General features: G+C 38.3%; 1 protein-coding gene across 1 annotated transcript; it reads left to right on the top strand.

Moving 5' to 3' along the window:
• Nucleotides 1-31: 31 nt before the first annotated feature.
• PPIG (peptidylprolyl isomerase G) lies at nt 32-24,011 on the top strand. The gene is made up of 13 exons (XM_075756705.1): nt 32-309; nt 6,943-7,022; nt 7,130-7,204; nt 9,381-9,488; nt 9,947-9,991; nt 11,968-12,055; nt 13,155-13,184; nt 13,275-13,414; nt 19,404-19,608; nt 20,645-20,812; nt 21,344-21,428; nt 22,312-22,448; nt 22,736-24,011. The coding sequence occupies exons 2-13, from the start codon at nt 6,962-6,964 to the stop codon at nt 23,853-23,855; spliced, it is 2,262 nt and encodes a 753-aa protein (XP_075612820.1). The 5' UTR covers nt 32-309; nt 6,943-6,961; the 3' UTR covers nt 23,856-24,011.
• Nucleotides 24,012-24,912: the final 901 nt, after the last annotated feature.

Genomic DNA, 24,912 nt, shown 5'->3' with positions numbered 1-24,912 from the left:
CGGAGCGCTTCTGACGAGCTCGAGGAGGCGGGAGCCCCCCTCCCCCAATCGCTTCGGCTCCTTCCCAGCGGCCCCCGCCGCCTCCCTGCTGCCGGGCTGGGCTGTACCGTGCCTGACGATTCCCCTCACCTTTGCTGGGTTGGGGTGCCGTTTCTCCTGTCTCCGCGCACCCCTACCTATCCTCCGCCGCGCCGCCCCCGGGGTTGCCCCCTCCCGCCCTTTCCTTCCACTGACGCAGTCTATGCCGCACCAGCTCTAACATGGCGGCGAGGCACTGAGGAGCGCGGGGCGACGCGGGCCGCGAGCGGGGTGAGTGCCGGCGCCGCAGCCGGGCGCCGCTGGGTGTCCGGCGCGGTCGCTATGCGGCCGAACGAAGGCCCGGCCCAGGCCGCGGCGTGGGCGCTCCGAGGGCTCGGGGGTTGGAGGTCGCAGCTCCGCGGGGCCTGAGCCTCGGTCACGGACCGGGGTGGGAGCCGCGGCCCCTCCCTGGTCCGTAGAGGAGGCTACTCCGGCCTGGCTCGGCCTGGCCGCCGCTCCGGGCCGACCGTGGAGCGGTCGCAGTCGTTCGCGCCGGATCCCCGCGCACACGCCCCCTCGCAAGGCCCGGCGGCCCGTGTGCGAGGGGCGGGCGGGCCGCGGCCGAGGAGGGGGCGTCCAGCGCTCCCCTGAGGGGGCGCCTGGGGCATCCCAGGTGCGGGTGGCCCCTGAGAGGAAAGGGGGTGAGGAGCTGCGAGCGGGGTCCGAAGGCAGGTGGGAGCAGGAGGGGTAGGTGAAGTGGCGGACGCGGCCTGGCGAAAATTGCGCCAGGTGGTAGGGTCCGCGAGGCCGGGCACTGCCTCTCCGCAGTCTAACGAGCCGCGGGCCGGGCACGCCGCGCGTCTGCCTGCCCGCCCGCTCGCTGCCAGCGCCCCGGTCGGCCTCTCGGGTGCTGCTCGGTGCTTGCTCGGGAGTTTGAATGAGTCCTCCCTCCTCCCCTAGAAGGCGAACTAACCGGGCTGTCTGCGTGCCACATGTTCTCCTCCCCTCTGCAGGCCTCTCCTAGGGAAGTGGAGCCTACAGGAGCTGCCATGGCTGGCAGGAGGGTCCTCTACCTTTCTCTTTTAAGGATTTCTTAAAGCACTTAAGAGATTTTTATGAATAACGAGTTTCAGGCTCATTTTGTTTGCAGCCGTGGCCAAACTATAAGTACTGTGTGTATATGATTGTACTTTGAGTCATTTGAGGAGGCTTTGAAGGAGAGAGGCTTAGGAGAAAAAGAAATAGTTTATTGAAACTGTGGACAAAATATCTATTGTAGTACTAAACATTACCTTACAATTCAGTCACAATTAGAAAAGTATCTTCCATAATGATGATAGAGAAGGCACTTTTGCTAGTAGTTGCCTAATGTTTGACTAAAGATAATTATATTTTAGAAATCATCAGAGACCTGTTTTAAGAGGATCACAAGACCATTTTTTTTGCATAAAGTCTATTTTCTAAGATAGATCTTTTCTTTGGAGAGAACATTTTTGTTTTCATGTTTTGGTTGTTTTGGGATTTTTTTTTACTTCATCTTTTCCCCCTTTTTGTTTCACTTTTTCCATTCATTAATGCACTGAGGTCCAGTATGACCCAAGTTTTTAAGTGCTACCATGATAAAAATACCATAAAAATATGGAAATTACGTGTGATTTATGAAACATTATCTAAGCTCACAGAGCTTGATTTTCAGTTTTTAAAAATTATTTATAAAGATTTTGGAAAAAGTATAGTTCCTGTATTTGAAGTAGATCTGAAGGGGAACATATAAAGGATACCATCATCAATAATACTCTGAGAGCACCCTTTGGGACTGTATTTCTTATTAAGACTTCCCGTTTTCCAGTCTTCTGTAAAACAGAAATATTTTTTTCTAAGTTAGCTAACCAGTCATCAAGCCGTTATCAAAAGATGATTTATTTTTTTTTCTCCTTAAGATGTCAGAAAATCTGTGGATTATGAGAGAATTTGGAGTGAAGAATATGTACTGCAATAGAGGATTTTACTCTGCTGCAGCATGATGTCTCCACTACCAGTTCACTCCTCTGTACAATGTGCATTTAGGAGCCATCTTCCATTTGGAAGCAGAGTTAGTGAGTGCCAGGGAGCAAATATGGCCATCTTCTAATGGAGTGAGGTTTAGGTAGGAGGCTGGGATAAGGCAGGGAAGGGATCTAGGGCTAAAGTAGTAGAGAAAGGAGGAGAACACAAGAATAAAAAGATAGAACAAGCGCTTTTTTTTTTTTGTTTTTGTTTTGTTATGGTTTGCAAGTATGGGTTAGCAGTAAGAACTGTCTCCTACTGTTGCATGGTCTTGCCTTATTCTCCTCTTCAGTAACTGAGGTAGGAAGGGATTCCACTTCTGAAATTTAGTTTGGGGATCCTAATGAGTAAATGGCTTGGAGATTACACTAGACCCTTTAAAAGCTTTTTTCCCTTTTCTCCCAGGTGCATAGACCTGGGAGAAACCACCTGTATTTTTGCACAAATCTTAACAGCAAAAAAAAAAAGTACTTTCTGCATAAATTAGATAATAGAAAATCATGACTAAGTCTTGACAACAAAGCTTTTTGCTTGCTATTGACAAGAGTGTGGTTAGATATTTTAACATCTTTTTCATTGTAGGTGCCTCTTTCCTGGGAAAATAAAACAAAGGGCATGATCTAGTAGGAATCTGTATTTCTGTTTAAATAGATTAGAAGAATGTTACTACGTTCTCAGCTGAATGTTACATTCTCCCAGCTAAGCTGTTGTAACTGAGTGTGTATTCTGTATATACTTTAGTACCAGAAGATTAATGTTGTTAATTGCAAAAAATCATACTGAAAGTGATGTAAATGAACTATGCAGTGCAGTAGTGTTAGAAGTATGTACTAAATATTAAGTCAGCACCTGAGCATGGTATTTTCTTAAATCTCCCTAAGAGGATAGCAGGTTCTTTCGTCATGTCCATGAGAGACAATGGTTGATACTGTGTTGTGGTTTAACTCAGCAGGCAGCTAAACCAACCACACAGCTGTTCAATCACTTCTCCCTCCTAGTGAGAGGTGATAGAGAATTGAAAAGAAAAACAGATAAAACTCATGGGTTGAGATAAAGACAGTTTAATAGGACAGAAAAGGAAGATGATGAGAAAAGAAGCTAAAAAACAAGTGATGCACAATTGCTCACTACCCAGAGCCAATGCTCAGCTAGTTCCTGAACCTGTGCCGCCTCGTGTCCCACCCCCAGTTATATACTGAGCATGATGTCATGTGGTATGGAATATCCCTTTGGCCAGTTTGGGTCAGCTGTCCTGGCTGTGTCCCCTCCCAGCTTCTTGGGCGCCCCCCACCGCCTTGTTGGCAGGCCAGTATGAGAAGCTGAAAAGTCCTTGACTGTTTGGCAACAACTAAAATGTTGGGGTGTTATCAAGGTTATGCTCATCCTAAATCCAAAACACAGCACCATACTAGCTGCTAGGAAGAAAATTAACTCTATCCCTGCCAAAACCAGGACGTAGTGCCAGGTATCTCTTACATTTGATTTTTTTTTTTTTTTGGGGGGGTGGGGGTGGAATATGCCAGTAGTCCAGACAAGTTTTGTAGCATTATTTTAGAGAAGGAGGCCTGATGGAAAGTGGTGTCAATCACTTTTTGCTTGCAAAAATGTTGAAAGTCTCCCTTGTGGTTGGCTTTTTCCCTCTAAATACCATTAGAAGGGACAATCCCATTGAAAATCTATAATATATGATTTCTAATGATGAGTAGAAAGTCTTTCTGCATAAATTTCATAGACCTGTTTGGAATGCGGATGTGTTTTTCTTTTTTTATAGATGTGTTAATTCCATGTGATTGCAAAGACAGCATCCTAAACCTGAAAAGTGTAGTACCTTATTCTTAAATCTTCTGACACCAAAAATCCTGTGCTGCTGATTAGTAAAATGAAAAAAAAAAAAAATCCTTAGTTGTCATTGCTGCTAATTCAGAGGTTTTTGATGATGAAACACAGAGGAAAAGATGGTGGTATTTGGGGAAAATGCTGAGGAAATGATGGAGATTGATGGTTGGGCTGGTTGGATTTTTGTTGTTCACACCTTCAGCATCATACTGGAGCTGGAAGCTCTGACACAGGAACGGAACTAGGAACAAAATTTCACGTCTCCCATTTCACAATCATAAATTCATTTCCAGTTTACACCATACGGGAATGAACATATAACATTTTTAGTCTGTGGCTCCACCTTCATTTTAAGCTGATATGTGCTACTGCCAAATCTTTTCTTGGAGGAGAGGAAAGGATAGTTTTTATACAGCTAAGTGGCCACCTGTATGAAAGCTAAACACTTGGATGTATGAGCCCTCTGTTGTGTTACCAGCCCACATTTATATTGGCTTCAAGTGACTGGAGCCACAGCCTTAGTTAATGTGATATATTCAGAATTCACTTTGTGCATTTGCATTTTCTGGACTCAAAATTTTGTTAAAAATACATTTCTGAAGATTCCAGATGGCTATCTTTGCAATATAAATCAATGTAGTTTTGTCTTCCTGCATTTGTAGTTGGCCTGAAACAAAATGCTAGGAGTGGGAATTTATGCACTTGATTGTTCATTTCATTTGGACATTGAATGAAGACCAGTGCATAAGATAATTGTAAATTGATGCAAGGTCACAGAGAAATTAAAAATAGGGGAGAGCTGATGATAACAGAGAAAGAAGCAAAGGAATAGGATACAATATATATTTTTCCTACTGAATACATCTTTGCTCCAAATGTGTTCTGTCCTTTGCAGGGACTGAAATAAATGGGTAGTCCCATGGCCTGTTGAGCATAGTTGCAAATAAAAGTTTTTTGTTCCCCTCATAAAACTAGGAAATACTACTGTATTGCTGCTTGCCATCAGCTCTTGTGAGATGTGTGACACATTGATATTGCAGGTGATGTGCATCTGTGAGTGCTTTCTAGCCTGTTTCAGTCAAAAGGAGCCAGTTTATGTTAAACTGTATTATCGCCAGATTCTTGCTAGCACAGGTGATTTTTGAAAAAAATTTCCCAAGATGTATTTTTAAGGGTATCAACACATACGAGTGATAATCTCTGGCAGAGAGATGCTTGTGAACAGTTTGGGATGGTTATCTTTTTCTACTGGCACAGATCATTTTGAAGGAGAACAGCTGTCTGCAGCCTGGCCATGGATTGGCCAGCTTTATCCTGCTGATAATGAGGCTGATGGAGGTGTGAAGGGATGTGAGCCCTGATGGACACAGCTGGTAATGCATTGGTTATAGGTGCAGCTGTTCTGACAAGACTAAATATTTTTGGTGTATTTGTCAATGAAACCAAATATGCTCTAAGCTGAACGATAGTTCAACTTTCAGAAATAAAACAAACAGGCCTCTTTCGTTAGATATACTGAAGTGGTTTTTTGGATTTTGTTTGTTTGGGGTTTTTTTGGGCATAGTTTCTGTTTAGTAAAAGGCTACTCAAACAGGAGGTAGTTGAGAATGCTGAATTGCTTGAACATTTCACAATAGTACTTGGGTTGTTATATTGTCCTTTCTTACAGAGTTTTGGATGGAAGAAGTGAGCTGACTTCTCAAGATTGCCCTTCTGCATAGCACATTTTTGTGTATATGTATAGTGAGCATCTTTTGGTTGACTTTAAAATCATATTCCCTTCACTAGTAAGATTCCATCAAGTTCACAATTAAAAAATGCAAAGTATTGTGGGTTAAGAATGTTCACATTCTAATTGAAAATAAATTTGAAGAGTTAAATACACAAGTCATGTAGGCCCTATTGTTACCAGACATATAGTACTATTGCGCTTGTAATTTTCTGACTTTATTCTTGGTCTTTTCAATTTTTGTTTATTTGTTTTATTGGAGAGGAAATGCTCCCTTGACTTGTAGATAGGTAAGATAAATGTCATTGATATTTTAGCTTGGTTTGCTAGGCAACATGAGCTTGAGAGTTAGGTATATTTACTTGGCCTGGTGTTTGTCCAGTCAGGGTCTTCATACTGACTGGTTGACATAACTGTCATTTAGAACCAAGTGCAGCCAGTATTTAGGAGATGTTATTGGAGGATTTAGGGAGAGTGCAGGGGACGCTGGCAGTAATATTTAGAACATTGAGCAAACTTCATTTGTTCCACTGTTCATGAGACAATGTAGAGGTAGAAAAACACCAAATTGAGCAAAAGTTGGTGAGAATAGGAATTCAGGTAGGATTCTTTACTTCTTTCTCTCTCCCACCCTGTTCTCTACAAAACTGAGTTAAAAATTGACTGACAGAGGTATATTAACATTTGTTTTACAATTTAGTTTTAGTCACTATCAATGTTTGAAATAAAAAATGTGTCCTGTATTTAGATAGTTTGCATTTATCTTTAATAAATTACTGTATATAAATGTTAAGGCTTTTGAAGCAAATTGCTTGTAAAGCAAGAGTTAAATCCCTCCTTCCTCAAGCATTGTAACTAAATGTTTAACGTTTGGGAACACTCAAGTTGTTTGGTCTCAAAGCTCCCCCACTCCACCCCCCCATGCTAGGATATACAATTCTAGGAGCAGACAACTTAGGTGATTATCTATACTATCTGGATAGCAAGAAGATTTAAAGCTTTATTACCCCATACCTTACAGTATCTTTTTTTTTTTTTTGTATTTGCTCATCTGAAGTATGGCACTCAAGTTTAAATTTACTACTATTGCAGCAAATATGAATAAAATGACTCATTCGAGTCTACAGAACATGAAAATGACCTAAAATACTTTGTGTTTTGTGAACCTTTAAAAATACTTACGTTAGCTCTCTTTTTTTTTTGAAGGTTTGCTTTTCTGCGGTTTTTGTTGTCTTTGTAAAATCTTCTACATTGACTTACACATAGTTTCACTCCGCACAGGAAAAACTAAATTTTATTTTTATTACTTACAGTATTTAAACTTTTGAAGCCATGGGAGTAAAGGTCCAGAGACCTCGTTGCTTTTTTGACATAGCCATCAACAATGTACCTGGTAAGAAAATTAAAATATCTGTTCAGTAACATGATACTCATATAAGATCTATAAGAATAATACAAATACCAATTAACTTCATAATAAATATGGCTTTCTTTTTCTAGCTGGTAGAGTGGTCTTTGAACTGTTTTCAGATGTGTGTCCAAAGACATGTGAGAATTTTCGCTGCCTTTGCACAGGTTTGTAGATTTTTAACTTTATTTATAACTTTTAATGTAACACAATGTTAGCTAGTTTGATGTCTGTTATTTTTCCTGACACTTCTACGTATAAAAATACGTACATAAAACATGGGTTCTTTGTATCTCTAGAGATTTAGCTAATTTCTCATATACATCTGATATAGAATCAAAGTAGTTGTAGCTTTGGCTTAGTATGTTGCCAGGAGTATACAGTAATGAACTTTAAATACGGATACAGTAAGCTGATTTTCTGTTACTAGCATAGATACTAGTGTTCACATTATATAACATCATCCAGCCTTGAAAGGTAGCCAATAAGAGGTCAACCATCCAGACTTACTTTTCAGTCTTGATGCTTTGAGGTATTTGAAAGGTATTGTTGATATTCATTAGGGGTTTTTTCCTTCATTTTAATTTTTCTTTGTTGATGGAGACTGGTGATTTCCATTCCTATTGAAATTCAGATTATTTCTTAAACAAAATACTGAGAAGTTTATCTCCTGGAAGCATTTCCAAACAGAATTATTGTCCTGTGGACTGCATGCTTTTGTTGAAAATGCTGACAGTTTAGCAAAACTTAAATTTATTAAGACAATAATAATTTTGTGAATACATAAATAGCATATATGCTTTCTGTCTTCAGCATGTCGGCTTCCTTTCCTTCCAGCTCTGTTGTTTTTCAGATCAAGGCTCTGTAGCTGTTAATACTGAATCAGTCAGTAGTACTAATATGATTTGAATCGGGTGTGGGTGCATAATTACATTCATGTCAATTTAGGTAGAACACTTAATGCACCATTCATGATGTCTGCAGGAATATAGGTATTTTCTGATCTGACATTAGGTTTACTGGCACAATATCAGATTAACCTTAAAGTGATTTTTTTTTTTTAATGGCTTTATGTTGTGGTCATGGGATTCTTGATCTGCTGTCAACTGCCCAGAAGTCAGACTTACTGCATAAAGGTGTCATTCCCTGCTACTGTGTTAAGTTTTTCGCTTGAAGTCTTTCACAGCATTTCTGGTCAGGAACAAGTACTACTGAGTTCATACTTAGTTGCTGACATTCAAAATCAAATTCAGATGCTGAATTACTTTGCTGTTCTAACCTGTTTAAGAATAGTGAGGAAAATGTATGGGAAGAGTGTTTATGATATTGATCGTCAGCAAATTAATTCAATTTTTGGTTTTATTTGTTTTGCTTACTCATTTTTTTGGGGCAGTTTTGAAAAGTATGTGCTGCCCTCTTAAATCAGAGGACAACAGCTCCGCGTTTTCCTGGCATATCTACATTAGCCATATGTCAAGTTAGTGGAACAGATACAGCTTCATGTTTATCAAAGTTCCTATCAAAAGTGTTTTTTCTAGCTAGTCAAATCCATGTGGAGGCACCATAAGGTAAGTTCAGAGTCAACTGCCCTTGGCAGAAGCTGCCAGTTTAATAGCTCAGAGTAAGATTATAGGAAGATACAGTCTAATGGTTTGCCAATACTGAGAGGAAGAGATCCTGATCCTTCCGACATACTCCCACTGATTACCTTACTGCTACCTTGAGGTTGGCTCTGCCATTCGCAAGACCCACCATGAGCCATTCATCTTGCTAATTCATTGGAGACCTTATCTATTTGAGGGTAGTAGGGAAAGTAGGTAGTGTTGTAGCTGAAGCAGAGACTGTTTATGGGTCTTGAGCACCAGAGCTGATGTAAGGAAGGAGGATGGCAGTTGTAATCATGAGCGGGGGATGGAATGAGATTCCTTCTCCTTCCCCCTGCCTCTTTGTTTTTCTTACGAGCTTTTATGGTACCTTAACTGTGCCGTGTTATAACTGAAAGTCTGAGTGTTTGTTGCATGATTCTGAGCAGTGCCAGTTATCTTAAACCTAAATTGACTGTTTAATTTCAGTTAATCTGCATGGAAGAGACCAGAGTTGTAGACTAATGTCAGTGAGGAGTTCTTCTAGTATAACTGTAGAGACAGAAGGTAGTTCCTGCTCTGCTTTCTTAAATGCTAGTTTTTTGTTTGTATTACAGGTATGTGCCTGCCTCACAAGCGAATTTTTCAGAGTTTAGCAGATGATTTTCATTAAGCGCTTATGTAGCACCACTTTTTTGTAGTGGAGATTCTACAGGTACACAGAGTAATTCTGGGTTTTGTTCCTCTTCTCCTCCTTTAGGTGAAAAGGGTACAGGAAAATCCACCCAAAAGCCATTGCATTACAAAAGCTGTCTGTTTCACAGGGTTGTGAAAGATTTTATGATCCAAGGAGGTGACTTCAGTGAAGGTATGATGTGCATCTTTGAAGAAAATTTTAACAGGAGTTCTGTGTAGCATCATTTACTTATATTAATTATTCTGTGATTCAACTGTTTTTTTCCCTTTTTTCTGCGTAAGAACCTTTACATGAATACTTATATAATAAACTTATACATGTGTGTACACACACATGCTTTTGCACTGTTATCTCAGGACTAAGTACTTTCTATTGAAACGTTTAAATGTGAGACTAAAATATTATATCTGCTGCTGGGAAATAAATAAAAAAGTGAGACCATGGGAGAATACTTTCTTGTTTTTCAAGTTTGCTCTGGGACTACAAAGGATCTTGATCTTTGCATATCTTAAAGAATAATGTCAGTGACTTGAATGCAGTTGGATCAGTATTTCGTATTATGAAGCACCTTCCACATAATACGACTCTTTTAATCACTAAGTTGTAACTGTCACTTTTCTTCTTTCAAGGAAATGGCAGGGGAGGAGAATCCATTTATGGTGGCTTTTTTGAAGGTAAGAATTTTATCAGTCTGCTCTATTCTGATGTTACTATAAGCAATCACCTTTACATTCTGCAGTCTCTGTTCTGTAAACCTGAACTCCTTTTTTTTTTTTTAAGATTTTGTCTGGTCTTAGAGGCCTTGGACCATCCAGTTTAGGTTATTTTATTTTACTTTTAAGATATGAACCTTTTTAATTACTGAAAAATTAAAACCAAACTCCTTTGTACTTGTCTATTTTACCAGATTTACGTTTTTATAACTTTTTAAACATACACTTGACTTGAGCAGCTAGCTAAAAGTTGGAGAAAGGCATGATGGAGTCAGGTTTCCTTGCAAATATTTATTTAAAAGAAAGCATAAAGCCCTACTTTCCTTAACTCAAGAGGAATTAGTGATAAAGAGACCATCAGCTTTCTCACAGTCCTGGTTCTTTTTCAGTCAGTGTTGCACAACAAGTACCTCTTCTGCACCCCAGTGCGTTTCTCAGCCTGTGTTTGTCTAGAGTGTAGTGGAGCATCTCTGTGTTCTTGGAGCAGGTTTTACATTTTTTACAGTTTTACACCTAAACCCATGTGATGGCTAGATGCCACCAGCAGGAGCAGTTAAGCTCCTCCCTGTCACATTTCTTTTAACACTGGTTCTTGTCTGAGCTTGCAGCAAACAATTAAGAGAATTACTCACTATTTTAGTAGGACCAGGCTGCAATTTTATATCAGACCTTGAGCTGATTCAACAGTTTGCAGCTGCCAAAAGAGGGAGGTATTACCTTGCACTGACTGTCATTCAGATCAAACTTTCAGCTGATTCAGCTTGCTAAAATGCCCGAAGACTATTGCAGCAAAAAAATGTACTTATTTTCCATATTAGTGAGTGGACCCAATTCAATAATTTGGCATCATAACCAACACAAATGAGTAGCTCAGTTTGAGGAAATGTATGATTGGCAGAGATGGAAGAAGGAGCAAAACCTCTCCCTACCTTCTGGCAGTTGGAAGTTGGCTGTTCAACTCAGCCACAGTATGAAACCTAATTTGTTGGAGTTGTTGCTTTTGTGGATCCCTTCAGCAGCTCACCATAGGGTTAGATTGATGCCTGATGCTATGCCAGATAGCAGTTGTAGAGGTGACTGGAGAGTGAGTGGAATTGTCCCTTTCACTGCCGGTGACAGTGTGTGATGTGAAACCATAGCCTTACAGATAGCGTACTTTTCTTCTTTGTTAATGCTTGCCTCTGCCATCTGTACCTAAACACTACTGAGCAAACTTCCTCTGTCTGAAGAGTTTGGATCCCCCAACAGCCTTTATGCTGTTTTGGGAAAGGAGGGGAAAATATCTTACAGATGTCTTAAATGAAGAATAGTGATTACATTTCACAGTTTCATTGGAATTTAGTTGGAGCTGTTACAATGATTTGCTCATCAGAAGTAGGATTCATTCAAGTTAAACATATTTTCTTAATGGCCAGCTTCATAGTTCATCTGTGTGTCTGACAGACAAACAGAAGTTGTTTGGGATTGCTGTCAAACTGGATATCTGTGTGTATTAAAAAATAATAAAACAACAAAACTGCCTGAAAATGAGTCATTTCTTAATAGTTAACGCACAGCTAAAAACTACTTCTGCTCCAAAGAGACAATGATCAGTATGTACAGAATAGAAAGAGCAACAAATGTTAACATGCTGAGATTTCTGCTAATGTTGGTAGGAAACAAATCTCTTAAACAAGCATATTCAATTTTTTAGGGTTGTTTTTTTCCTTAGGCTATAAACCATTAATTCATATTTCTTCTTATTAAGTTGCCTTATTTAGAATGGAGGGAATAATATATTTTTAAAAGCTATTATTTCGAATCTGTTTTTAATACAACTTTTTACTAAAGTGACTAGCAGATTTATTTAATAAGGATGAGTTTACTTAGGTTATAGCATTCATCTAAGCATATGTTGTATGTGGTATATTTAAAGTATCTGAAAACACTTTCTTTAGATGAAAGCTTTGCTGTAAAGCACAACAAAGAATTTCTCCTTTCAATGGCCAACCGAGGGAAAGATACAAATGGTTCACAGTTCTTTATGTAAGTATTGAAACGTGTATGTGGTTGCTATTGGTAGCTGTAAAGGTAATCCCTTAAAATATTTAAGACTAGTTCCTGTCCAAACCCAAAGTTGATGGTTTTTCATAAAGTTGCATGATAGTAGCCATTTTCCTAATGCACTGTTCAGGGAGCCTGACTGCTTTTATCACTTTTGTGTTTAGTGGTTTTTGTCTGTGAAAAAGAGCTTTTGGTAGTTTTCAGTAGCTGTGTTCTAACTTGGGCAATAAAGGAAACCTATTAGTTTCTTGTAGAACTCTTATCACTTTCTCATAATAAGCGTTGTCTGGAAGGAAGCAAAACAGCTCTGGGGGCTCTCAAAAGTAGTAGAGGATTTTTTTTGTCACAAAATAACTTTCCAATGCAATCTCATTTGCAGTTAAAACTTAAATTCTTAAAAATACATTGCAGTAGACTCTTCTGTAGATAAATTAGATTTAAGAAAACATTCTTGAAATACATTACTCTTACCCATGTTTCATGACCTTAATTAACATGGTGAGTTGTGCTGTCACTTACCATTAGACCCTTATTTCGGATTTCCTGACTGATCATTACTGTAATTATCACAGTTTTTTACTTCTGCCATGGTTGACATCTGTATGCCTTAGTAATAGGGGAAAGCTGAGAGAAAGACAGTTCTACTTCTATATCAGATGATCTGTACATACTGATATTTTTTTCTTCCTTTGATTTCTAATTATTTTCTAATGTATAGACGGTTATTTGCAGTTTTCCTGCTCTGAGATGGTTGCCTTACTATCAGGAACAGATATAAAAATAACTTATATAATTTAATAAATAGAATACTTATATCCTATATGAGGATACTATCTAAAAATGTATGTGCACTTTTGTTCAGTAAAACATGATAAAGTAATGAATTGAGTAGGTAGTTTATAAAACATTAAATACTCTTAACTGTACACAAACTTAGAATAATATATATTGGTGTTGTTCAATTTTATTAGTTCACTCAAAATAACTTTCACCTTCATATGTGTATATGACATGCTTCAAATGCTGACTGCTTTCCACTAATACTGACTTTGTTTTTCTCTTTAACATCTGGAAACAACAGAACAACTAAACCTACACCTCACTTAGATGGGTAAATATCTCTTATCTTCTTATTTTTGTTTGGGAACTGCCATGAGAAAATTTAAGTATTAAGCATCTTACTTTTGTTTAAATTCTTCAGACATCATGTTGTTTTTGGACAAGTCATCTCAGGTCAGGAAGTTGTGAGAGAAATAGAAAACCAGAAAACAGATGCATCTAGTAAACCATATGCTGAAGTACGCATACTGAGTTGTGGAGAGCTAATTCCAAAATCCAAAGGTAAAGTTGAACTGTACATTTACATAGATGCAAACTATGAGGTAGTTTTGCTCATTTTCTTTCCTGTCAGTTGCTTATAAAAATATTTAGAAACTATTTTGTGATGGATGGAGGGACAGTTGGTGAAAAAGTGAATAACATCGCTGTACAGTTTGTCTTCTAAAAAACTTAAAAGGTATTGATGCAAAAGACATTAAAGAAACATCGTATATGCTTTCTTGAAAGCTTCTCCTGTCTTGGATTTCCTTATACTAGCTAAATTTTGTTATAAAGCTGGCAAGCACTTGTCCCGTAGAAAGTAGAGTGCTACTTTAAGATTGATGGCAGTCTGACTTTGTTTGATAACTACTGCTTTTTTTTGCAGATATTGAACTTATTTCAAGTTTCTTTCAGGTAAAACTTCAGAATAGGCACTTAGGAGTAGAAAAGGTTGGAATTGCCCTTTAGTAGATACCCTTAAGTTACTATAAACTATATTCTTAAACAGGAATATAACAGAACCTGCCTTTCTTTCTGGAATTAATGCCCTGCTCTGCCATTCCAGAGCTCAACATGGTATTAGAGATTGGATTCTGCTTCTCTTACAAAATAAGGCTTAATGTAAGATGTTGCTGTCACTGTGGAGAATCTCATCAGAGGAAACCCAGGATGCATGTTTGATAGGAACTATGATAGGGACCATCATGCTTTTTCATTCGTAGCACCTGCTGCTGATATGTACTGTGAGGGGTTGTACCAAGGATATTGAAGCACAAGACAAGAATAGTTGTTTCTTTGGCCTAAGGAAAATACAGGCATTCAAACTTGAGCTTCTTAGTTTTTCCTCTCCTTTTTGATGCAGTTCTGTGTTCATCTGCTGTGATGTCTAGCAGAATGAATTTGGAGTCTGAAGTGATCTCTTCCATACCTCAGAATTCCAAGCAAAATTATTTTATGGCTCCTGATTTCTCAAAGGTTCTAGAACTCCTTAGATTACCTAGTAAGTCACCCTGAGTGTTCAGACATAATTTTGTTTTTCTGGACAGTACTCAGGAGTATGGTATCTGTTAGAAAGTGTATGGGTGGCATAGGTTAGAAAATAAACCAATAAAGATATAGAATAGGTGAAGCTAGTGGGTGAGATACCCCCTGTATACGTGTCCTCCTTGATATGCTACACTCCCTTTTTGGTCCACTCTAGAACCCTTCAAGTTGAGTGGCTAAATGAAAGTTTTGGCACTGAGCAGTCTGATGACTTAAAGCCATTAGGCAGGACTTTAAAGTACTTGTCATCAAAAGAGTGAATAAAATACATACAAAATGTTTTTTTTTCCTTTAACTTCTCCTAAAAGAACAGGCTTTTGGAAAGATCTGACTGGTCCTACCTATTTGTCTGTGTCCTTGTAGCTCTTCACCTCAGTACTGCTGGGATCCTGGAGACTCGGGTTCCTGTAGCTGGTCTGGTGTGCCACAGAGGGAAATTGATGCCAGGGTGATGGGATAGCCTGCTCAACTGACTATAAGGCACAGTGCTAGCTAATGGTGGGCAGCAGGAGTGTTTGGAGAGCAAGAGGCCTTAGACGCCAGGATTAGGCAGGTGGAGGGCAGAGCTGAGTGCAGGGATGTGGTGGCCCTAATGAGCACTAATGCAGAGCCAGCTGATGAAGGCATGGCCTGACAGACCATGATGGAGATCCCAGTGAGCGGAGAATCCTGCTGTTGAAAGGGAAAGGCTGGCTATAGGACCTGGAAAGGGAAATCTGCCACTACTGTGAGAGATTATAGTACGGCTGGAACCGTTTGCTAAACGTACAACATGGAACCGTTGATGAGCTGTGCTGACCTGAGGCAGAGGAGGTAGGAGGAACAGTTTGTCATCATATCAGCAGAAGAAAATTTTCTAAGCTGCAGTCCAAATCTGCAAGTGGAACAGGAGAGGCCCTTGGGCCTGTCAATATATGAACGAGACCAGGGAATCCAGATAGGAGGAGCAGTTTCTGGGAGGTGAGCAGTGTCATGGAAGATCCATTAACAGAGAGTCATCTAACAGTGGAACTGTTTGTAGCACGTTACTATAGGAGGCAAAAGGGAACTAATACTGTGAAATACAAGGCAGTTACCAGAGGACACTGCTGCTAAGAATTTGCTGTTAAGACAAAGGAATAAGGAGGTTGCCAGAGAGGGAAGTATAGTGGTGAATTTCTGTGGGAGGGTACAATATGATAGCAAGGGAGGTTTAAACTATTTATTGTATGAACTTGTCTGGTGGGCAACATGAAGGAATTAAACAAGTCTTTATGGAATGAAAATAGGACCGATAATTCTTGGGTTTAGCAGGGAAGCAAAGATGGCACTAGCAGATGGGATCACAGTAGAATTTAGGTGCTTGGTGTGAATGTTTTTTTCTTAGTTTAAAGTTGAGGAAAAGCGATCAGATTTTTTGGGTATCATGATGAATATCCAGATGAAGTGCATTATGAAGGAAGCAAATGTATCTTTTTGTATAGAAGAATTGGATTTATTTAGGGATGAGTGGATGATGACTTGACTGGCTAACTTACTGGATGCTATGTGAATTGAATGATACAGCGATCACAATTACAATATTACAGAGGCCTAGATCAGCAGCTTTCACTTGGGATTTGAGAGAATGATCACCTAGAAAAGTGGAATGTTCGTTGTCTTTTCCTTTGGGTTTTTTCCTTATTATTCCTTAAAGTTGGAGGAGTTATTGAAAATTAATGAGAGAAGCTAAATTGTAAAAGAAGAATCTCTCTGGCAAAGTGGTATTATTTTTAGGTATTACTATGTTTAGGTTTTAGTGGTATTATTTATCTTAAAGTTCCAGGGAAAATCCTGAAAACTGGGAGGGGGAAAAAAAAAAGGCAAGCTAAGCACAAGCCAGTTTTTAGAAAGGTCATTATGGACTAGCTAAACTAATATAATTCTCAAGAAAAAGTGTGGAACAAGTAACATAATACTAATTTTCTTAAAGACAAATAGGAGTTTGATACCAATTGACAAAGTTTTGCAGAAGGGGGTCTAGTCAAACAAGCCTGGCTGCATTGTTTGAAATCATGACTTTGCTTAATCAAAGGTTTATCTGGGATGTTTTCAAGAGTGTAAGACACTGACATTCTGGTTCAAAAACAAATAAAAAAATGAAACTGCTTTGTACATTGGGCAGTTTTTAACAAGAACCTCTAATGAAGATTTCTCATGAAAAGTGTATTTCTAGGGGATTCTGCACAGAACAGTGCTAGGCTTGATTCATGATCTTCATTGATGTTATAGATGTCCCTGTAGAATCACTGCTCGTAGAAGTGTGCTTTCTGCAGTTAAGGCAGATTATGGCTGCCTTCATAGTTCATCAAAGAACAATACTGTAATTAGGTCATTCTATCAGTACAGTTTCTTTAGGGAAAAGAAAAAGTATCAGTACAAATTATCAAGCACCGATACAGAGTACAAAGTTACACATTTAGGAATCATGAAATATGTGTTGAATAAGAGCAATATTAGAAAGTGGTGATTCTGGTAAGTCATGTCTTACCTTGACTTCTGATTTGTATATCCTACCTTTCCTCTTTTCTTACCCATTCAGCCCCTAGCATACTCATTTCTTCTGCAAACTTGTTACACATCATTGTTAGCCCCCTTTCCACAAGCTGGTTGTTAAGAACAGTTGTGTCAGGCTTTTCTGTTCCAGATTTCTTTTTTTTTTTTTTTTCCTAGTGAATTGGCCACTAGGTGTAAACTGTTTTGGCTTTAGATGAAACTGTTCAAAGTGAAGCTGGAGATGGCTCCCCCTCCCCCCGCCTTTTCTTTCCCCCTTCCTCTGCTGTTGCAGTTGTGTGGTAGGTTCCTTGTCTACAAAAATGTTTATGTGCAGAGGCATTTGTGATACAGGACTTCTCACAGTTAACAATGTCATCTGATCAACAAGAAATAAGTATGGTAGTGTTCCCTAATGCATATCTCTTAGGAGTCGATTACTAAGAAACAGTGGGTCCTTAATCAAGTACTGAAAGATGTAATAGGAACCCATAGCAAATAATTCAAGCAAGATGCATGCAAAATAGAAAAAAAGATCTGATACTCTGAACAGCAGGGTAATTAAATACTGGGAAAAAAATTATCGGGGAAAATACCTGTCTAAATGTCCTAAAGTAAAGGCACCCTCTTTTGAAGACTGCTGTAGTCCAACACAGGTTATTGAACTTTATATAAGGTAACTATTTGAGGGTCACTGCTGTGAATTACAAGATAAGATCATCTGTTCTGACTTTTGCGCCTAAGCCTGAGTGCTTTCTGGCGAGGTCATTTCTTCAAGTCCAGGAGTCTGATATAACGGGTCTAATGTAAGATTTGCTATAGTCCATAACAAGCTGAGATGTGAAGTGAGCTTGGCTGTGCCATGCAGAGTGATCATGTAGTTCACGAAGTCTGGCAAATACTATAGGTCACAGTGAATGGAGTAGGAAGTGATGCATCTATTTCAGATGTGGTCATAAGTTGAAACCAGATCCTGAAGCTAATGAGCTGGAAACAGTTGGACTGTAAACAGAAGTGTGTTTCTTTCTCACTGACCTTCATGCTGCAGGGTTGATTTAATTTGTTGGTGTGATCTGTAATTGGCCGGCACCAGGTTGGTTTAGTATTCAAAATAGCATTTGCTGCTGGACAGAGATGGTTAGGTGTCACCAGAAAGTGTATCCAAAACCTCTTGCCAGTTATCCTATCTTTGCTGTGTAAACAGTTCTGGGCTTTTTGGTTGGGTGGGGGGTTTTTTGGTTGGTGTTTTGTTTGGTTAGTTGTTTGGGGATTTTTTTGGGGGGGAGAGTGTTTGTTGTTTCACTCCTTACCTGCCACGATTTCCCAAATACATCTGCCATTGATATTATTTGCTGCATGTTAAGAATCACATTATGTTTGTTGAGGTAGTTGCTCACTAATTCACCTCCATTTCTATCTGTTACTTACTCATTTTAAAGAAGTAACTATAACATACCAAAATGTATTACAAGAATGCACGTAAAACTGTAGAGATAGTTTTTGACACACTTAAAACAGATGCAGGAGGGACGAAATACAGGAAATAACCGCATTTATTGGTGCCTTATTCGGACATTTCTGAAACTGAGCTTGGAGACCTCTTGTTTTGCCTGAAGGCATGTAGGAAACAGTATAGCGCAATATAGTGGGTTTTTCTGAATGGGCCAAAATAAAAAGTATTGAATAGATAAGAAGCATTTGAAAGTGTCTTGGGACTTAGAAATTAGTTAACTTTTTTAGTACTTTTTGTGTTCATGGTATTTAGATTTCAGGTGAAATTCCTCTTACTGTTTGGGTGTCACCAGGCCTATGTGACAACAGGCTCCTGTGATTGAAATTAATTTGGAAACTGATCATTTTTCTTTTATAAATATGTACTTGTTACACTCTGTGAATATATATACATTTAGACAATCTAAAACTGATATAAAATATTACAGACACTTTTTATTAAATATAGTGCTTTAATAAGGACGTTGAGTTAATGTTTGGGAAGAGAGACCAGGTATCTTGGTCTGGACCAACAAGGGAAGTAAAAAGTATGAGATACCTGTCTTCTGGAAGCATCTTTCAAGAAGCTCTAAAATCATCTGGTGAGACCCAGCTGATTTCAATCAGCAGGCTGTCCTAAACAGGTAAGACAACTTGCTAGTTTATACTGCACGGAGAAATGACCAGAAGACTAATGTAATCTGTGAGGTACAGAGGTTGTGTTTCAGTTGGTTGTTCGGCTTTAGTGAGGCTTGTGAATAAACACCTAGAAAACACCATGAAAGAAGTTTAATTTACTTGGGAGAAACAGTGTTTTCTCCAAAATTTCAATTTGTTCTTAAGTATTTTGATGAAGTAGTCTTGTGACACAGTTAAAAGCTTGGGCAGATACTAGATTATTTTTTCTGATATTTCTTTAGAAGTGTTTGATATTAAAATGTGTATTTGCTATTCTGACTTAAAGCCAAGAAAGAAGAAAAGAAAAGACACAAGTCGTCTTCCTCATCCAGTGACTCGGAAAGTTCAAGTGATTCAGAATCATCATCTGATTCATCATCGGATTCTGAGAGTGCTTCAGAAGAGAAATCTAAAAAACGAAAAAAGAAACACAAGAAAAATTCCAAGAAACATAAGAAAGAAAAGAAAAAGAGAAAGAAAAGCAAGAAAAGGTCAGTTTTGAGATTTGTTTTGTTTGGTTACATGTACACCATGCAGGACCATTTTCTTGTCCTATAGCTACAGAATCGTATTCTGTAACTAATGAAGTAGGTATTTTGAAGTTTGGGAGAAAACTTAAAACTTAAAATTTTTTATATGATGGCAAGAACAGTGTCCATGTGCGTAAGTGCTGCAGCTTGTAAAGGAGTGGAGGAATGGACTGAGACTTACGTATATTTGGCTTGAAAAGTTGCAGGAGTTCTTGGTTTGATATGGGTGGTGATAGCTTGTTTCTCTAAATTCACTTCTGTACAATTCAATTTAAATTATATGCAGTGGGACTTAGAAGAACTTGGTATGCAGGAATAAAAGCAAAACTAAACAAAAAAGTAATAAATGAACATAGTTAACAACATTATGTCTGTCTGATATGCCAAAAGTCTTGTCGTTTCACTGGAAGATAATAAACCTCAAAAGGCACTCTTGCTTCTGAAAATGTTATTTCTAACCTAATAGTTTTGCTTATTGCTCAATGTGAGATGCAGGTTGTGTCAGTGCAAGTCACGTTTTTCTAAGCTAGCAGTAAAATCTAAGAAATGTTTACTTAAGTCAATGCTGCCTAAACACTGTTTCTGTGAGACTAAGCCCATTTCACACAAGTTTGTTTATATCGAGTGCTTGGAATTACAGTAGTTTGCACCCAGTTATGTATGCTAGTGTACAATTTGAATTTGATTCTCCTGATAGTGTTTTTAAAAGAAAATAATTTTTAAAAACTGTATCTAAATAGAGGGTAAATATATGTTCAGTGTTGCACCATTGGAAGTCATAGATAAAAAATGTTCGTCAGAAATTTACTGCAGTTGTACGTTTTGGAGCAAAGATATCACGGGGAAAAAAAATTGCTTCTGAAATAGCTGTTTCCAGAGTTTCTTAAAGTATCATTGTGTATTGAATTAAGAGAATTTCTGAATTATTTCAATAGATTGAAAGAAATTCCTTTATCCAAATAACTCAAAGTATAAATTTTGTTATACAAAAATAAAGCTCATCCAGTGAAAGCGAAGATGAAAACCCTGAAGCACAGCCGTTATCTACTGTCCGTCCTGAAGAAATTCCTCCTGTACCTGAAAACCGGTTCCTGATGAGGAAAAGTCCTCCGAAAGTAGAGGAGAAAGAAAAAGAGAGGAAAAGCAGAGAGAAGGAAAGAGAAAGGTAATGTATCTGTTTTGAGTTTGACAGTGCTGACAGTGGTATGGTCACATTACTGTTTTAGGACTCTAATGTCAAGTGATTCGTTTCCCTATTAAACAGTTCCATGTTGTGAGCACTGCTGGATGAAAAATGGATTTTTCAGTTCATTGGCAACTGCTGCCTTTGTCTTAGAACAAAGGCTTAGTCTTTGAAAATGGTTTTAGTGAGTGAAAAATGTAAAATGACCGATTCAAAAAGAAAAAGGTAAAATGCATTGCAATCTCATTTAGAATTTATTGGAACTGTCCAATCTGAGTCTATAACTAATTCTTCTTTCAAAAATGGGAAAACCTGGAAATCTTGTAAAATATTTTCTGGTCACAAAATCTGAAGTTTTTACTGTGTGGTAGTTACTGTCTGCACTGATTAAAATTAAATGTATTTCATTTGGTTTAATTTCTGGAGAACTTTTAAAATTGGTTTTATTTTATCTTATCTTTCCTTCTTTCTTTGATGTCATAAATAATATAACTTTTTTAAAATTATTTTTAGCAATCTATCGAATTCACAGTCAACATACCAGAGGAGGCTGTTAGTGACCAGATCTGGAAGGAAAATAAAAGGAAGAGGACCAAGGGTAAATGTTTACAATCTGTTCTCCAAAATAAACAAGGTGGTAGCACAGTCTTACTGCTGGTGTTACTAATCATTTTCATTAGGATGGTTGATTTAAAAAAAAGCAAATACAAACGAAACAAAAACCCAAACCAAACAGGATTTATGGTACATCATAATTGATTTGGGGACTGAGGCTTGAAGGAAGACAACAGGGAAAATTAAATCAATTTCCTGTTTGCATACTGAGTTTATTGGGGGGAGGGGGGTAGGAAAAAAAAGTTTTCTTTGTGTTACTGCAGTATTCTGTGAATTGGTGAATGGAATTAGCTCAAAAAAAGTTCTAGTGAACACGAGAGCTAGTACAACATGAGTGCCAAGAATGTGGGGAAGGCTTCTCCCCCTTTTTGGCAGGGGGGAGCTGTCAGATTGGTTCTTCTGATTTTGTGAAGCCATATGCTGTGCAATGCTTGTAGCAAATGTTTTTAGTAACAGAAGTCTCTATCCCTCAAATCTTTAGTGAAAACCTAAAAGAAAAAGCATGAAGTATGGTTTTTGTGTTGCTTGTCAAAGCTAAGAAGAATTTTCATTGTTAGAAAAGTGAGTTCCATTTGTGCTAATTAAAAGCAACAGGAGAAAACCTCTCAGCAGAGTACAAAAATCCTGAAATAGAAGTATCCTTAAAATAGTTATTTGATCAGACATTTTGTATTTCTGCTTTAGCTGAATGTCAGATATATTTTTCAGTAAGTTTAATAACTTGTCAATGTAAACTTGGTATATACATGCGAAGTGTCATGTTAGGTCCTATATAGAATTGACTGCCAGGGATAAAAATCTTGGTTACCTGTCACAGCATGTGAAATTCAAACTTATACCCAATTTTTCTCTTTTTTCCCTTCAAGCGTTATCGGACACCTTCCAGATCCAGGTCAAGAGATCGATTCCGGCGCAGTGAAACTCCTCCACATTGGAGGCAAGAAATGCAAAGAGCTCAAAGAATGAGAGTGTCTAGTGGAGAAAGATGGATAAAAGGGGACAAGTAAGATTATTTCTTTCCAGATTGAAATTTTTTTATATAATAAAAGTAATACCTATCATCTTAGATTTTCAATTAGAGTTACTTCCAAAAAACCAGGGCACTGACTTGGTTATCCCATTACTTAACTGTGTCTGATTTTAATTATGCTACTGTAAATATATAGTTATTAATATAGATGACCTAGTGTGATTTAAGTTTCAGTTGTGAAGCTGTCTTGCTTTTGATTTAATTTTTCAGAATGGGGAGGATTAAAAATACTTAAAAAATTGTATCTTTCTCTCTCCAAGGAGTGAAATAAATGAAAACAAGAAAGATAATCAAAAAAGCCCAGGAAGAGGAAAAGAGAGGAAAATATCAGACCACAGACAAGTTTCTGAAAGCCCAAGCAGAAGAGGGGAAAAAGAGAAGAAAAAAGATCACAAATCCAGCAGTAAAGACAGGGAGACAAGAAGGAATTCAGAAAAAGATGACAAGCATAACAAAAGCAAGGCCAAGAAAAGAGCTAAATCTAGAAGCCATAGTAAAAGCCGAGAGAAATCAAAAAGTAAAGAAAGAGACTCTAAGCACAGTAGACACGATGAAAAGAGAATAAGATCAAGAAGCAAAGAGAGAGACCATGAGAAAGGTAGAGAAAAGGAAAAGCGCTATGATTCTAGAGGGAGAGATAAAGAAAGAAGTAGGAGCAAGGAGAGAAGTAAAAGGGCAGGCTCAAGAAGTAATGACCAAGACCATAGAAAGAGTAAAGACAGGGAGAAACGTAAGTCAAGAAGCAAAGAGCGTGAGCATGCTAGAGGAAAACATAGTTCCAGCAGTAGAACAAGGGATCGAAGCAAAAGCCGAGATAGGGGTAGGAGGGGAAGATCGAGAAGCAGAGATCGAGATCGCAGTAGAAGTAAAGACTATTCAAGGAATAGAGATAGAGAAACAAGAAGAAGAGGAAGATCAAGAAGCAGAGAAAGGAGAGGTACACCAGATAAATACAGGGGGAGAGAAAACAGGAGGAGGAGAGATTCAAGGAGCTCAGAGAGGGAGGAAAGTCAAAGCAGAAACAGAGAGAGGTATTCAAATAGAGAAAGTAGAAGCTCATATAAGAGGAATGATACTGAAAGCCAAAGGAAGAGGCGTTCAAAAAGCCGAGAAAGTAGCAGTCCTGAATCCAGTAAAGATAAGAAGTCTAGCAGAGATCAGGATAGAACTCCAGACTCAAAAAAGAGACCAAGTAGCAAAGAGAGAGAATCAAAAAAATCATATTCACGCAGCAGTAAAGAAAAGGAAAAGACCAGATCCTCAGCAGAAAAAGAAATAAACCAAAAATCAAAGAGTCAGGAAAGAGATCATGCCCCTAATAAGGATAAAAAGTCCGATCATGAAACAAGTCCTGGAACAGATGACGACAGGCATGGATGAGTTTGTGGACTTACTGTTTCCATTGTCTCAAAGTTTTAGAGACATTTTGGGGAACGCCTTTTTTTAAGATGTGGACTTCAGTTTGGTCTTTTGATAATCTAAAACCTGGATCATTTGTACTGCTAAAGTTTTAATAAACTTGAAATGAAAAACAAATTATATGTGTAATACAGTGTGCTGTGTTTTAAATACTTCATTGGTTTATGTATCCTCCTTGTGTGTTGGCAGCTAGAAAAGGTAACTTCTATGCTGCATTTATTTTTTACCTGATGAACTTAGTTTAGTGCAAACAATGGCTGTCTGAAGAAGCTTGTTTCATGTGTGAAGAAGAAAGCTGCAAGTATGCTACATGTCATCTTAAAGCTAGGACAATGTTGCAACTGTCCATCACTCCGGTGTTACTACATCTGTATTTCAGTGGGTATAAATCCTAAGGAAATGAATTTATAGACAAAAATTATGTTGGTTTCTTTGTAATCACAAAGTGAGATAATTCAGTTAAATCTTCACTGTGTGTACTTTTGTCAGTGCCAACAGTAGAATTCATTCATGCTGTAAGGCAAGTCATCTGTGTTTAGGAGTTAGTTATTTGTCCTTAAAAAAATAGTTTTTGAAGTGCTCATCAGTGTAAATTTTTTTCTGTGTAACCTCCTTTTTCTGTTCCATGCTTTCATGTTTGTCTACTGCAGAAAAATCAGCTTGGATGCTTCAGACTACCCTCCCTCAGTGGCTAATTAATGGATGCACAGGGATGAAACAGATTACCAGAATCCTCAGTGGGTGTCAGAGTAAGGAACCAGGAAATCTTTTCTATTCTTGCTGCTGCTTAGCAGTCTGTGAGAAAACTATTGCAGTTCTCCATACTGGTTTTTGGGGTAGTTGAAGCAGAATTTCAAGTAATGTTTTAAGATAGAGTCTTATTTTTTTTAAAACAAAAATTTGCTTTTCTCCCTGCATTCCCTCATTCTAAAGACTGTACTGTGAATTCCTCCTCATTCTCTACTACATGTGTGTCTTCCTCAAATCAATTCCCTCCCTTTTCTGCTTTCCTCTCCCG

This window comes from Balearica regulorum, chromosome 6 (genome assembly GCF_011004875.1).
Source record: "Balearica regulorum gibbericeps isolate bBalReg1 chromosome 6, bBalReg1.pri, whole genome shotgun sequence".
NCBI classification, from domain to species: domain Eukaryota; kingdom Metazoa; phylum Chordata; class Aves; order Gruiformes; family Gruidae; genus Balearica; species Balearica regulorum.
The sequence above is the reverse complement of the archived record's forward strand: the minus strand, read 5'-3'. Positions and strand labels throughout refer to the sequence as shown.